The sequence below is a fragment of the Aquarana catesbeiana genome, linkage group LG08 (assembly GCF_042186555.1).
Source record: "Aquarana catesbeiana isolate 2022-GZ linkage group LG08, ASM4218655v1, whole genome shotgun sequence".
NCBI lineage: Eukaryota > Metazoa > Chordata > Amphibia > Anura > Ranidae > Aquarana > Aquarana catesbeiana.
In genome coordinates this window covers 68799163-68815612 of record NC_133331.1, presented here as the reverse complement: position 1 = coordinate 68815612, position 16450 = coordinate 68799163, and the positions used below count along the sequence as shown (strand labels likewise).

At 39.4% G+C, this 16450-nt stretch overlaps 1 protein-coding gene across 3 annotated transcripts in view; it reads left to right on the top strand.

The window, feature by feature from the left end:
• The window catches only part of FAM131B (family with sequence similarity 131 member B), a 145419-nt gene that overhangs the window by 41000 nt on the left and 87969 nt on the right, over positions 1-16450 (top strand). Inside the window, exon 3 of one of the 3 annotated variants that reach the window (XM_073595940.1) lies at positions 11351-11413. The exons of the other annotated variants lie outside the window; for them this stretch is intronic. Within the exon in view, the coding sequence (XP_073452041.1) occupies positions 11351-11413 (63 nt within the window). The remainder of the gene's footprint in view (positions 1-11350; positions 11414-16450) is intronic. 3 annotated transcript variants of the gene reach the window in all.

The following is a 16450-nucleotide window of genomic DNA, read 5'->3' as shown; positions in this document are numbered from 1 at the left end:
TAAAGTAAAGAAACATGTAATAATTACTTTGATCCTCTCTGTTTTAGGTCCCTGTTCAGTAGTGTGTGTGTTTTCCTTAATACCTTCTTTGCAGAGCCCTGCTGTGCGGACACGTGACCTTCCTCTGCTAGCTTCCATTCATCATAGGGGAATCTTAGCCCCTCCCACTGCACTCACTTACTGGGAAGGAAAGCAGAGGGAGGTCATGTGTCCGCACAGCAGGGCTCTGCAAAGAAGGTATTTAGTATTATAATTTAAGGAAAACACAAACACTACTGAACAGGGACGTAAAACAGACAGGATCAAAATAATGAATACATGTGACTTTACAACCCCTTTCACCTTCCACTTTGGCTCATTCACATTGGAGCGACTTGTCATGCAATTTGACAGGTCAAATCGCATGACAAGGCTCACTCTATTGTCGGCAATGTCAGCGTTCAAATCGGTGCGACGCTGACTTTGCGGTGCTGCATCGATTTGAAAACATTCCTGCATGACTTTTGCCGATTTTGGGTGCAACTTGCATAGATATCTGTGACAGATGGCTTCACGCTCTGATGTGTTCAAAGTTGCACTGACAAGCGGCTTTGAAATCGTGCGATTTCAGATGAAGTTGCGTGATTTCAAAGCACAAATGGCAACATTTCTCCGACATGTTTGCTTTTTGGCAAAGCAAAAACCTCACAATTTACTAAGAATTTTAACAACTATAGTTCTGTAAAGTTACAATATATGGGCCACAGGGCAGATGGCGTGCATACGATGATGTTTTGTTTGGAGTGGACTTTTCCTTTAAGCCATTAAACCATCTCCTTTTAGTTTTGGAAGGGGTGCTTTCGACTTTTCGACTTGACCTTTACAACATTTGTTACAATAACAAGTTGACTATGAATTGTGCGGAGATTGTATTCTGCCAAACACAGAGCATTGCTGTCCTGTATCTTCTGCTCTTCTATTCCTGTAGATGATTGGTATTCCATAGCGGGGTGACAACCTGTCCTATAAATTTGTCTTGTGTGACACTCTCCAGGCCCTGAGTTTTACTGCTTCAGCTTCAAGCCAAAGGTGATTGTAGCCATATTAGTGCACTGGTGAAACCTTTGTCTATCTGTTCTGGTTGGACCAAGAAGATGGGACAGATGCAAGAATTTGAATATTCAACATCAGATAAATTAAACTATGCAGACCAATTTATGACAGTTGTTGGTCCTCCACTTTAACCCCTTGAAAACCAGGCCTTTTTCAGACACTTGTTGCTTACAAGTTAAAATCAGTATTTTTATTACTTAGTAATATTTTTATTACTTAGAACCTCCAAACATTATATATATATATATATATATATATATATATATATATATATATATATATATATTAGCAGAGACCCTAGAGAATTAAATGGCAGTCATTGCAGTTTTTTATTTCACACTATATTTGCACAGCGGTCTTTCAATCGCAATGTTTTTGGAAAAAATACACTTTAAAGCGGTTGTAAAGTCAGAAGGTTTTTTTTATCTTAAAACATTCCTGAGCCCATCTCCATCCAGCGATGTTGCAGGAGAGACTTGGCTGCCCGGGACTCTCACCTCCTCATTGGCTGAGACAGCAGCGAGGTGCCATTAACTCCTGCTGCTGTCAATCAAAGTCAGTGAGCCAATGAGGAGAGAGAGGGGACGGGCCTAGCCGGGGCTCCATGTCTGAATAGACACACGGAGCTTCGGCTTGGCTCGGGTGCCCCCATAGCAAGCTGCTTGCTGTGGGGGCATTTGTCAGGAGGGAGGGGCCAGGAGCACCTAAAAAGAACCCTAGAAGAGGAGGATCTGGGCTGCTTTGTGCAAATCCACTGCACAGAGGAGGTAAGTATAACATGTTTGTAATTTTTAAGCAAAAAAAAAAAAACAAGACTTTAGTATCACTTTAATGAATTAAAAAAAAAAAGAAAACAGTAAAGTTAGCCCAATTTTAATTTATTAATAATAATAATAACAAAAAAATAATAATAATAATTATTATTATAAATTCATATTGAAAATTATCTATTTTTGAAAAAATAAAGCAAAAGTCTATTTTTAAAACACAATATTGTAATCATGCCATGTGAAAAAGAATGTTTATACTGTTATAACACACAATGAAGTTATTGATAAAAGCATATTCAAGAGTGTTGAAAAGGTAATAAAAAAAAAGTAAAATAGACTTTTCCTTTCTTATGTTTTTTTTTTTAATAGAAAATGTCTATTTGTTTTTTACCTTTTAAACAATACTAAATATACTTTTGACAATAACCTAATTGTGTGTTCTAACAGCATGAAGATTTTTTTTTTCACATGGTACTTTTACAATAGTCACGTTTATAAATAGTCCTTTTCTTTTTTTTTTTCTTTTTCAAATAGATGCTTTTCAATATGAATTTATTTGATTTTATTTATAACATTAATTTTATTATTTCATATGAACATATACATTTTTATAGTCCTTTATTTGTATTGTAGCCCCGACGGAGAGGGAGAATCTAAACCCCCGAAACGCGTTGGCTCTTTTGTTCCATGAATTATTTAATAAAAAACTTTTCTTAACTCTACCCCCATTGGTGTGGCACCATTCCTGCTTCTTGTTTTTATTATGGTTTTGTCCCCTCTGGGAGGATTCACCTGCTCTGTTTATCCTGATGACCGTTATAAGTGCAGTAGAAATATTTAGAAAATCCAGAATTTGAGAATTGTCACCGGAACAGCAATAGAAGGGAAACCTACCAATGGGGACACTTTCCTCTCAGTTTGAAGAGCGTTTACCCCAATTCATTTTTGCCTCTGAAACAGGGTTTGAAGCACAAAGAAATAATAATAAGAATAAAAAATTACAAGGGGTTAACCTTTCGCTACTCCAAACAGTTGTTGACTTTAAATACACTTTAACCGCTTGCCGACCAGCTCACGCCGATATACATCGACAGAACGGCACGTATAGGTAGATTAACATACCTGTAAGTTGCCCTTTAAGAAGCGGTTTGTGGGCATGCGCCCCATGACCTCCGTGAGCATGATCGTGGGTCCAGCGGATTCGATGTCCGCGGGGATACCCGCAATGGTCTCACGGAGAGGGAGAACGGTGAAATGCTAATGTAAACAAGCATTTCCCTGTTCTGCCTAGTGACAGGACACTGATCACAGCTCCCTGTGATCGGGAGCATGATCAGTGTCGTGTCACACATAGACCCTTCCCCCCCACAGTTAAAATCACTCCCTAGGACACACTTAACCCCTACAACGCCACCTAGTGGTTAACTCCTTCACTGCCAGTCACATTTACACAGTAATCAATGCATTTTTAATTGCACTGATTGCTGTATAAATGTGAATGGTCCCAACATTGCGCCAAAAGTGTCCGATCTGTCCGCCATAATGTCGCAGTCACAATAAAAATCGCTGATTGCCGCCATTACTAGTAAAAAAAAAAAATATTAATAAAAATGTCATAAAACTATCCCCTATTTTGTAGACGCTATAACCCTTGCACAAACCAATCAATAAAGGCTTATTGCGATTTTTTTTTACCAAAGAAATGTAGAAGAATACGTATCGGCCTAAACTGAGGAAAAAAAATGTTTTTTTAGATATTTTTTGGGGATGTGCTAAAAAAATTGAAAAGTGACCATTTGATACCCAAACAAAACAGAGGCAGGCTTCCATTCCTAATATATGTGCAAAAACAGAGAAAAAAGAAACGGGACTTTAAATGAAGCCTCTCTGTAACTACCAATAGCTATATAAACTGTTTGATCATGACCATAAATGGATTTATTAATCCAACCCCCGGTGGACTGTCCACATAGGCATGATAAAATTGATTAACAACATGATAATATTAAGAACTTTGATAAACAAATATAATATACAGTACATCATGTAAAAATACATACTGTATAAGGTTTACAAAGAAAACCATACTTAATAATAATAATAATAATAACATATTTAATCTTAAATGAGCATGATTAATACAGAGAACAATGATGCATACAATAGACATATAAGTCGATTAAACATGATTAATATAAATAATGCAAACAGTACATGATATAAAAATTATATGTATACAGATATTGAAAAATTCATGATGATAAGTAAGCTATAGCTTGGCACCCTTGAGTATGGACTCTACGCATTTCATGACGTTTAAAGCCACTCATCAGGTGTAGGATGCTATGAGAAAAATAAATAAATAAATATATATATAAGTAAATAAATCTTCAAGCATCTAATATATTATGCCCTCTATCAGAAAGATAAGGGGCACATTCTACCAATGGATACTTTACCTATAATGATAACTTATAGGTCTGACTCTACGACTCCTAGGTTGGAATGGAGATGGTTCTGAGTATGTTCTCTTGTCTGGGGTTGAGGCGGGAAGTCCCTTCCCACTGGCCTCGGTTCCACGGTTCTCCCGGAGGGATAGGGTGGACTGGGTCAGAGACCGCAGGGCCCAACAGCTGGGAAAAGAGCCAGGTGGCCACAGCCTGATTCCGGGATTGATGGTAAGTATCCATGGGATATGGTGGTGAGGCTGTGAGTAAATGAAATAAGTAAGTGCTGAGAAGCTATAATCAAATTAAACCGATAAAGCAAGTGATTTGGTTTCATTTGATTATAGCTTCTCAGCGCTTACTTATTTCATTTACTCACAGCCTCACCACCATATCCCATGGATACTTACCTCCAATCCCGGAATCAGGCTGTGGCCACTTGGCTCTTTTCCCGGCTGTTGGGCCCTGCAGTCTCTGACCCAGTCCACCCTATCCCTCTGGGAGAACCATGGAACTGAGGCCAGTGGGAAGGGACTTCCCGCCTCAACCCGGACAAGAGAACATACTCAGAACCATCTCCATTCCAAACTAGGAGCCGTAGAGTCAGACCTATAAGCTATCATTATAGGGAAAGTATCCATTGGTAGAATGTGCCCCTTATCTTTCTTATAGAGGGCATAATATATTAGATGCTTGACGATTTATTTACTTATATATTTATTTATTTTTCTCATAGCATCCTACTCCTGATGAGTGGCTTTAAATGCCATGAAATGCGTAGAGTCCATACTTAAGGGTGCCAAGCTATAGCTTACTTATCATTATGAATTTTTCAATATCTGTATACATATAATTTTTATATCAGGTACTGTTTGCATTATTTATATTAATCATGTATAATCAACTTATATGTCTATTGTATGCATCATTGTTCTTGGTATTAATCATGCTCATTTAAGATTAAATATGTTATTATTATTATTATTATTAAGTATGGTTCTCTTTGTAAACCTTATACATTATGTATTTTTACATGATGTACTGTATATTATATTTGTTTATCAAATTTCTTAATATTATCATGTTATTAATCAATTTTATCATGCCTATGTGGACAGTTCACAGGGGGTTGGATTAATAAATCCATTTATGGTCATGATCAAACAGTTTATATAGCTATTGGTAGTTACAGAGAGGCTTCATTTAAAGTCCTGCCCTCTTTTTTTCTTTTTTCTCTGTTTTTGCATATATTTTTTGGGGATATTTATTATAGCAAAAAGTAAAAAAATAAAGTGTTTTTTTCAAAATTTTCACTATTTTTTTGTTTATAGCACAAATAATAAAAACCGCAGAGGTGATCAAATACCACCAAAAGAAAGCTCTATTTGTGGGGAAAAAAGGACGTCAATTTTGTTTGGGAGCCACGTCACACGACCGCGTAATTGTCAGTTATAGTGACGCAGTGCCGAATCGCAAAATGTGCTCTGATCTTTGGGCAGCCAAATGGTCTGGGGTTTAAATGGTTAAAGAGGATCTCCAGCCGTTTGCAGGAAAATGAAAAGTCAGCAGCTGCAAATACTGTAGTTGCTGGCTTATAATAGACGACCAGCCTATGGATTCAATTCTGTCATCACCTGGGCCGGTTCTTTGCCATTCTTCGGGTTCCCGGCTTCGCCATCTTCAGTGTGGAAAACCGACTTTGACTTCCTAGTGGCTAACAATCAGCTCCCCACTGCGCATGTGCGAGTTGTGCTGCACTTTCTGAATGGCCTCCTGGGACCTAAGGCTTAGCCAAAGAGGTTGCAGGAGGAGGGAAGGGGAGTAGGGGGTCAAATTTTCCTCCCCATGGAACTTCTACTCTTCCCTGAAAAAAAACACAGGGAGGTGGGCCTTAACGTGGTTGTAAACCGCTGGTGGTAAAAAAAAAAAAATAATATGTTAGTATGCTTTGCATACTAGCACATTATAAGAAACTTACCTTAGAACGAAGCCCTCCAGACATGCAGGTGCCATTAATTCTTCATGGTATCCCCAACCATCAGCAACCATACATGACAAAACGCATAATGCCACAGCACCGGAAGATAGAAGCGCACCCGTAACTGTCCGATCCCAAGACTTAAACATTTTTAAAATAGGCTTCAGCTTTCCATCTGCCTAGACCAGGGGTCTCCAAACTTTCTAAGCAAAGGGCAACTTTACTGTCCTTCAGAATTAAGGGGGTGGGACTATGGCCAGTGGGGGTAGAAATTGTCCTGCCATCAGTGGGAGTAAACAATGCATCTTTGTTACCAACGGAAGAAATAGTGCCCCATCTTTGGTGTAAGTGGGGGGATAGTGCCCCATCATTCGTATCAGTGGGAAGAATAGTGCCCCATCATTGGTATCAGTGGGAGGATTAGTGCCCCATCCTTGGTATCAGTGGGAGGAATAGTGCCCCACCCTTGTTATCAGTGGGAGGAATAGTGCCCCATCACTGGTATCAGTGGGAGGAATAGTGCCCCATCACGGCTATCAGTAGGAAGAAAAGTTTCCCATCATTGGTATCAGTGGGAGGATTAGTGCCCCATCATTGGTATCAGTAGGAGGAATAGTGCCCCATTATTGGTATCAGTGGGAGGAATAGTGTCCCATCATTGGTATCAGTGGGAGGAATAGTGTCCCATCATTGGTATCAGTGGGAGGAATAGTGTCCCATCATTGGTATCAGTGGGAGGAATAGTGTCCCATCATTGGTATCAGTGGGAGGAATAGTGTCCCATCCTTGGTATTAGTGGGAGGAATAGTGCCCCATCATTGGTATCAGTGGGAGGAATAGTGCCCAATCATTTGTGTCAGTGGGCAGAATAGTGTCCCATCCTTGGTATCAGTGGGAGGTATAGTGTCCCATCATTGGTATCAGTGGGAGGAATAGTGCCCTATCATTGATGTCAATAGGAGTGCCCCATTGTTGACGTCAGTAGCAGGAATTATGCCCCATTGTTGGAGTCAGAGGGAGAATAGTGTCTCGTATCAGTGGAAAGAAAATTGCTTCAAGGGCCGGATAAAGGCAAGCAAAGGATCATGATTGGAGACCACTGACCTAGACCATGCCCCTCCAATGTGTTTCACCCACTTCTGGACTTAGTCAACCAGAAAGGAAAATTGCCTGATTCCCTTATTAATACAAACAGTGTTAATGGGGAATCCCAGCTTGTGGAGCTATTATGTTCTCCTGACAGGGGGGTTAGGGGTGTGCAGAGAGCCTCCCTTGCTGGAAGAACACCGTCCCTGCTGACAATAACCGCATGCTAGAAATTCAGCGTGCTGGTTATACCCATATCGATCGATGGATGAACTAGTGGCATAGTTGGAGATGCGTGGAGGTGCTGTGAAGAATTCATGCGTGTCAGGGAAAGTGCACGACCACCACTCTGCTGATTTCGGGACAGTTGATTACAGGCAATGGAGTTGATTTACTAAAACCGGAGAGTGCAAAATCTGGAGCAGCTGTGTTTGGTAGCCAATCAGCTTCTAACTTCAGCTTGTTAAATTAAGCTTTGACAAAAAAAAAACCTGGAAGCTGATTGGTTTCTATGCAGAGCTGCATCAGATTTTGCACTCTCCAGTTTTAGGCTCCACTCACACCAATGCTTTTTTTCCCGATTTTTGCTTTTTGCAGAAATGCAGGACATTTTTTTAACATGGGTTCCTATGGGACACGTTCACATCAATGCATTTTTGTGCCTCTGCATTTATGGGAAGGTTCATGGACTTTTTTAAACACAAAACTGTGCTTTTTTAGTTTTTTGGTTCAATAGGCTTCAAAGGAGAAGCTGCAGAAAAGCATGTAGTTTTTTTTTTTACTGCGATTTTGCCTCAATTTGCGTTTTTAACTCTGCCGAACAACAAATCCCCCCCACCCCACAAAAAAAGCATAAAAAAAGCAAAACGCAAATCGTAAATGGCAGAACAATCAATGTATGAACGCGGTTAAAAAAAACGTGGAAAGCACAGTAAAAGGCAACATTGGTTGTAGCTTTGGCAAGCTTTTAGCAAGCTCTAACTGTCTTTTAAACACACTCTGGTAGATTACAGGGCTGAGCTCTGCATATTCGCACTGAATGCTTATTAGATTCCTGCCTAATTGTATGCTCTTCCAGCTAGCATTTGCAAGCTAAGATCCAGTATTAGCCTCAGAAAAAGAAAAAAAAGAAAGCTATCTCAGCCGTACTTTATATTCCAACGACTGCGTGAAAACTAATGCGAAGATTTCTACGGCTAAACTTATCTTGAGAAAGCATATGGACTTTGTTTATATTTGGTTTTGTGTGAATTAAATGGGGTTTTCATGCTAAAAAAGGCTTTACTCGCAGATTGTGTCGTACTTTTTTTTTTTTTTAAATCAAGATTTTCGGTTCTTTTTCTAGCAATGTTTGTGCATATTGGACAGCCGGCTAATTTTTCTTTTCGTTGTATCTGGGGCAGAGGGTACTGAACATCTGTGCTACAAGCAAAGCATTATCAAAGGAGCCTGATAGTGTATACCCATGGCTAAAAGGAACAGGAATCTATAGGAAGAGATACAGCAGAAGATACAGGACAGTATATAAAATAATATAAAATGGTATAATAGGAGCAAAATGATAAATAAAAATGGACAGTTCACTGGATGCTAATGACCTTTTGTTGCAAACTGCAGACAGAATAAGACTCTGATACAAACTGACAGCAGCTGACAGCAAAGTTATCAGGCTACATACATTTGGTAAATATATACAGTACATATAATATATACACACTGCTGGGATAAGGTCATCCAGCACCCACAGCAAAGATGCCAAACTGCCCAGCATTGTAACAGAATGAAGGCGCCCCCATCCCTACAGTAAACCATTGCACCCAGGGAAGCTTCGCCTCCTGCCCACCCCTTGTCCTGGCCCTGTATATACATATATACATACAGTGAATATATATATACATATATATATATATATATATATATATATATATATATATATATATATATATATATATATATATATGCAGGGAGGGATGGGACTGTGTGTGAAAGAGTTGTGGTCTGTCTGACCCAAATATAGCAAACATAGAAAAAACACCTAGTACCAAAGGTACGGTGAAGAACCCCTTTGGGTCGTTAATAGACAAACCAAACTGAATGTATAAAAGTATACATTTTTATTGCAAAATATCAATAATATACATGTAAAAACAATACATATCAAGCATAAAAGCCATATCTAATACCCTGATTGATACAATCGTATAAATGAGTCACCATCCTGATGCAAAGGACTGGCGGCGATCGACACAGTGTATATAACACCTTACATGTTACGGACTACAAGTCCTTCTTCAGAGGTTTTATGTTATTGATTCAAATGGGTATATAATTTCTACAAAGAAAAGGAAAGTATGCAAATAAATTCAACATTAATACAAAGTCATAATAACCATGATTGTTCAGCTAAATAGCAAACCATGCAGCATATTAACATGACATGTGATATGGAACATGAACTGGTTTACTTACATAGCAAACAATTCACATTCATTTCACTTGTTGGTCTGCGGACATGCGTTCCCCTGTCCACCCTGTGATGGACCTGGACGTGACTTCTTCACTCCCGACGCACTGGTGTTCTAACCCGCTCCTACCACTTTGTGGTGATGGCGCGGTTTCGGACATCCATTTCCTTACAGAGCAGGTCCCTTCTGGGCCTTCGTATGCTTGAGTCCCACCTTGGAACGCAAGTGCCGCCATTTGCGCGTCGGCAGCGTCATGATGCGTGATGCGGTCCAGTCCCTCTGCTGGGGGGGGGGCGGGGCCGTGTCGCCGGGGGAGTTGGACTGCGTAATGGTTTCGCACGGTGCCCTTCTAATCCCTGCATCAGCCATTTCATATTGCGGTCAACATTGCAATTGGATCCCGCTCCCCTCACAGGTGCTTAAATACCTGCCCCCAGGCCTCTTTTCTGATGCTGAGGGAGCAGCCGGGCATAAAAAAGCACAATCTATCTGCAAGGTTAGTTAGTAACATTTTGCCCTGTATTAATATCCTCTTGGATGTCAGGGCACATGATTGCTGCAATCCTCATTTGATTGTTGGATATACCTCCACAACAATTGATTTTGATACATATATCTCTTATACAATTTATAGCAGCAGCGGTCCAGTTTTGATGGATTACTACTTCATGCTCCACCATGCCTGAGTCCTCGTAGTGAAGTAAGCCCCGATTTTCCATATGGTTTGTTGCCCGGTGGAATTGAGGTGTGCATCATGCCACAATGACCAATCAGTTTTTCCTGACCAGTCAATCCCTTCAGATGTGTGCTTTATGTGAATAGTTTGCCATGTAAGTAAACCAGATCATATTCCATATCATTTGTCATGTTAATATGCTGAACAATCATGGATATTATGACTTTGTATTAATGTTGAATTTATTTGCATACTTTTCTTTTTCTTTGTAGAAATTCTATACCAATTTGAATCAATAACATAAAACCTCTGAAGAAGGACTTGTAGTCCGTAACATGTAAGGTGTTATATACACCGTGTCGATCGCCGCCATTCCTTTGCATCAGGGTGGCAACTCATCTATACAATTGTATCAATCAGGGTATTAGATATGGCTTTTATGCTTGATATGTATTGTTTGTACATGTATATTATTGATATTTTGTAATAAAAATGTATACTTTTATACATTCGGTTTGATCTATCTATTAGTGACCCCAAGGGGTTCTTCACCGTACCTTTGGTACTAGGTGTTTTTTCTATGTTTTATATATCTATATATATCTATATATGTATATATATCTATATATACATATATAGATATATATAGATATATATTGCAAGTTATACAATTCCCAATACCAAAGGTTATATATCATTGCCCATCAGGTGTATAGATATTTGCAACCCAGCAGCATGTGTGCATGCTCGAATGACATTGTTTGCGATGGCTAGTTGTGTTTCACAGCACACAGAAGCAGGACGGTGTCACAGAGAGGCTTTTGTTGCTATTACAGGCCCAAAGCTTTTGTGGAGCAGTACTTTTCCTGCCAAAAAGTGCAACCAAAAGCAAAAAGCAGGTAAATGGTTATTCTGATAGCTTATCTATGACTAAAGTTTTTTTTTTCCTGGGGGGAGGGGGGGGTTGAAGGTTCTCGTTTATAGGGTTAAACATTTATTATCATTGAAGGTGTTTTACTGCAGAGCGGAGGGTTATGCATTGTGTGAGATCTTATCTGAAATCAGCAGGGCTGGGATTGGATGGTTGGTAAAGTTGGCAGTGCCATATATATTTATGGAGCTTAATATGGATGGACCCCAAACAAGGAGTCCCTCAAGGTGACAGATTTCAGATAAGGACTTAGAAATCATGTCATCAAGGTCTGACCATCCAGAAATTATGTTTGAACTTTCGGTAGAGGCTGACAGTTTCCAATGTTTCTAAGTAGGTACAGAGGAGAGGTCCCCTCTGCTCGAGCTTCCAGGTCTGCACTCCTGCTCCCCCCTTACTCTGTGGAATTTATAATTTATTATTAATTATATTATTATTATTATTATTAATCCAACAGAAGGAGTGATGGCACCAAAAAACTCACAGGTGCTCTGGGATAGAGTTGGGAATTATGGTAGGGAAATCTCAATGCTGGAGTTACAAAGACCAGGCTGTCCAAGAAATGACGGTCATACAATGGCCCATATCTCGAGTAGACTGGTGTGTGGTGAGGAAAGCATCAGACACATTTATGAAATGTATACAACATATAAAACAATTGTGTTGCTGCACTCAACATAACACAAAACTAACTTTGAACAGTGCATAATAGAAATAAATAAGAAAAAAATGTCCTCAAAGTAATAGTGCAAAAGTCCACAACATGTGTAAATGAAAAATGTTCCACCAAAGGATCTTGAAATGGGTGCTACAGCAAACCAGAAACCTCCACCAGATGGTCAAAAATGCAGACTTACCAAATACATATGACCCTCTAATGATAGTGAAGCCATAAATAGCATATGGTGCAGGAATCCACATCAGCCACGTCTCCCCTGTCTCCCCCGTTTCTTCTCAGGGTCATATACTGGCTCAACCACACATATACAGTGCCTTGAAAAAGTATTAATACCCCTTGAAATTTTCCACATTTTTTCATGTTACAACCAAAAATATTTTGTATTTGTATAATATATGTATTTTTTGGTATTTTATGTGATAGACCAACACAAAGTGGCACATAATTGTGAAGTGGAAGGTAAATGATAAATGGTCTCTACCAGCTATGCACATCTACAGATTGAAATTTTTGCCCTTTCTACTTTGCAAAATAGCTCAAGCTCTGTCAGATTGAATAGAGAGTGTCTGTGAACAGCAATTTTCAAGTCTTGCCACAGATCTCAATTGGATTTAGGTCTGGACTTTGACTGGCTGTAGCTCTGTCTGTATGTTTAGGGTTGTTGTCCTGTTGGAAGGTGAACCTCTGCCCCAGCCTCAAGTCTTTTGTAGCCTCTAACATGTTTTCTTCCAAGATTGCCCTGTATTTGGCTACATCCATCTTCCCATCAACTCTGATCAGCTTCCCTGTCCCTGCTGAAGAAAAGCATCCACACAACATGATGCTGCCACCACCATGTTTCACATTGTGGATGGTGTGTTCAAGGTGATGTGCAGTGTTAGTTTTCCCACCACACATAGCGCATTGTTTTTAGGCCAAAAAGTTCAATTTTGGTCTCATCTGAACAGAGCACCTTCTTCCACATGTTTGCTGTGTCCCCCACTTGGCTTCTCCCAAACTGCAAACGGGACTTCTTATGGCTTTCTTTCAAAAATGGCTTTCTTCTTGCTACTTTTCCATAAAGGCCAGATTTGTTGAGTGCACGACTAATAGTTGTACTGTGGACAGATTCTCCCACCTGGGGTGTGGATCTCTGCAGCTCCTCCAGAGTTACCATGGGCCTCTTGGCTGCTTCTCTGATTAATGCTCTCCTTGCCCGGCAGGTCAGTTTAGGTGGACGGCCATGTCTTGGTAGGTGCAGCAGTTGTGCCATTCTCTTTTCATCTTTGGATGATGGTTTGAACAGTGCTCCATGAGATGTTCAAAGCTTGGGATATTTTTTTATAACCTAACCCTGCTTTAAACTTCTCCACAATTTTATTCCTGACCTGTCTGGTGTGTTCATTTGCCTTCATGATGCTCTTTGTTCAATAAGGTCCTCTAACAAACCTCTGAGGGCTTCACAGAACAGCTGTATTTATATTGAAATTAAATTACACACAGGTGGACCCTATTTACTGATTAAGTGACTTCTGAAGGCAATTGGTTCCACTAGATTTTAGTTAGGGGTATCAGAGTAAAGGGGACTGAATACAAATGCACGCCACGCTTTTCAGATATTTATTTGTAAAAAAAAATGTTGAAAATCAGTTATAATTTTCCATCCACTTCACAATTATGTGCCACTTTGTGTTGGTCTATGACATAAAATCCCAATAAAATACATTTACATTTTTGGTTGTAATATTGGTTGTAAAATTTCAAGAGGTATGAATACTTTTTCAAGGCACTGTAGATCTTCCCTTCTAGTCACCAGCCACAGGCATCACAAGATGGTTGCACATTAAAAAAACATTTCCAGCCAGCACATAGAAGAACTTCCAGGTCAGTTGCATGATGACGTCAGCATGTAGCTTCGACCTACGCATTGCGTCACGGGATGTCTTCCTGGGCATTTATGAAATGTTCAGAGATAAGATTATTGGAAGTAACATTCAAAATATCCAATGTATTTAAATTATTAAATAATAATGATTATTTCATTATTAGGAGCAGCAGTAGTAGTAGCAGTAGTAGTAGTATTTGTATTATTGTAATAATAATAATAATAATAATAATAATAATGATAATAATAATAATAATGATTATTATTATTATTTCAGCAGAAGGAGTGGGAACGACTAAAACTCCCAGGTGTACTGGAACAAAATTTGAGATTATGGCAGCAAAATCTCAATATTGAAATCCCAAAGACAGATAGGAAACTGGCAATTGCCTCCACCAGACTCCAGCTGTAACAGAAAAATACATTTTTTAGGGTGAAATGAGTTTGTAAGCTTTAAATCATTGAACAGCCCTCTTTGTAAACCACTGAATAGAGTTGAACTGTCTCTTGGGGAACCTGGTTCTGAGAATTACTGGGACATACTGCAGTCTATATGCTCTAAACCAAGGGCAGTTCCTGACCAAGGATTTTTGTAAAAGTTGAAGAAATGCGAATACGAAACTTGTGTGCCGATTGTAGAAGTTTTGTATTGCCATTGTTATCAACAGGAATCCAAAAATGTAGAAGATTTGTCTCTGCCTTGGGGAGTTTTGTCTTTTTTATGAAGGTTCTGATAGGATATTGCATGGTCTTTGACCAAGACACCAAAGGACCTATACATCTTCTTAAATAAGACCTAGAATGTAATCTTTTCCAATCTTCTGACACCTCCTGCCCATCCTGTACACACATATTAATACCACTGTGCTAAATTCCAGGCATGGCAATTGTTGCATAGTTACATTGGTCCAGCTTGCACCAATGAAAGTACAGTATGTATGTGCCTAGCCAGTGGAATCCCCATGGAAGCTGGAAATCATTTTAGCAGACATCACTTTGCACAGGATCCAGACGACAGTGGAGATCACTAGAGTAGTAGTTTCCAGCTTCCACGAGGATCACACAGGTATGGCACATGCATACATACATTGGTCCAAGTTGGACCAATATAGCTATGTAAAAATAGTCATACATGGAATTCAGATTTAAGCATCTTTCCTGACGAAGCCCTTCTATAACCTGTTTGCAGTGTTGGCCATATAACCAAATACTGCGATGTTGGCCATTGATTTTAGATGATTAGAGGTAGGGGTCTGATAGCAAAGCCAGTGGTGGGGTCACTAATGGACCATGTGCGAAATCAAGTACTGGCCAATAAAAATACACACTACTCTGTATACTGTAGATGAAGAATTAGATCACAGAACCCATCTGACAAACATCTAGTATAAATGGGCCCGTAAGTCTCAGAGGACCCTTGACAGACTGCACAAATGGTATGTCCGTCCATCCCAGAGCAGATATTACATTTCAGCTAAGATCACATAACCAGTGCTTTGGTATTTGGTCATGTAATTGTCACCAAAAAGGGCAATGAAAACATATTTTGCCCTCTACTAACTGGCTTATTTCAATTAGGATTGTGGGTGTCATTATAGTATGGCACCATTTTAAAACAGGTCTGAACAATCTCAACCCACTCAGGATAATTTTGGTGGTATTGGGTACTGATCTTCACGTCTATGGTTACTCCAGTCACTCTGTGCTGACCAGTTTGATGACATAAGCAGGCATGTTTGTAACAGGATGTTATATTAAATGAAATATCTCATTAGATAGAGGTGCACACCTGGTTAAGCTCTCAAATACCTTGCTGTACTTTGTTTGGACAACTGCACAGTTCTACTTCTCATTGACTTATTGAGTTTTACTATTATTAATATTATTCAGGGTGTACTGTATATAGTGCTAACAGTATAGCATATTTGTTACTAATCCTCGTGTTCATTCTGTGTTTATCACAGTTTACTGTATTGATAGACAACATGTTTCCTAGACTGCTATTGTTTTTCTAGTTATCAGAGTTTGTGTTTATATTCTTTACATTCTATTATTGTCTTGGTCAGTGACTGCACAGTACAATTTCTCTTTCATTGAATGTGTAATGCAATTAAGTCAAAGCGCAATATACAAAGTTCATTAACTCAAGCAATTCCAACCGACTGGAACTCATCTTCAATTATTCACACTCTCTCGAGCAGCCTTTCGAAAACTTTTTACCACAGGGAACCCTTGAAATAATTTTCAGGTCTCAGGGAACGGTTCATTGGGGAACAGGGATAAAAAAAAAAAACCTCTTACAGTGGGGGGCCAGTGGAAAGAATGCCCACCCTTCCTTTACGGAGGTGTAGCATATCGGCTTTAGAGACAGCTAAAAAAAGATCACTGGTGTCATGTAGCTGGATGTGCCAAGTGGTGTTGGCTATGGAACTATGCAGGCATCATCAAATGGAAGGTCAACC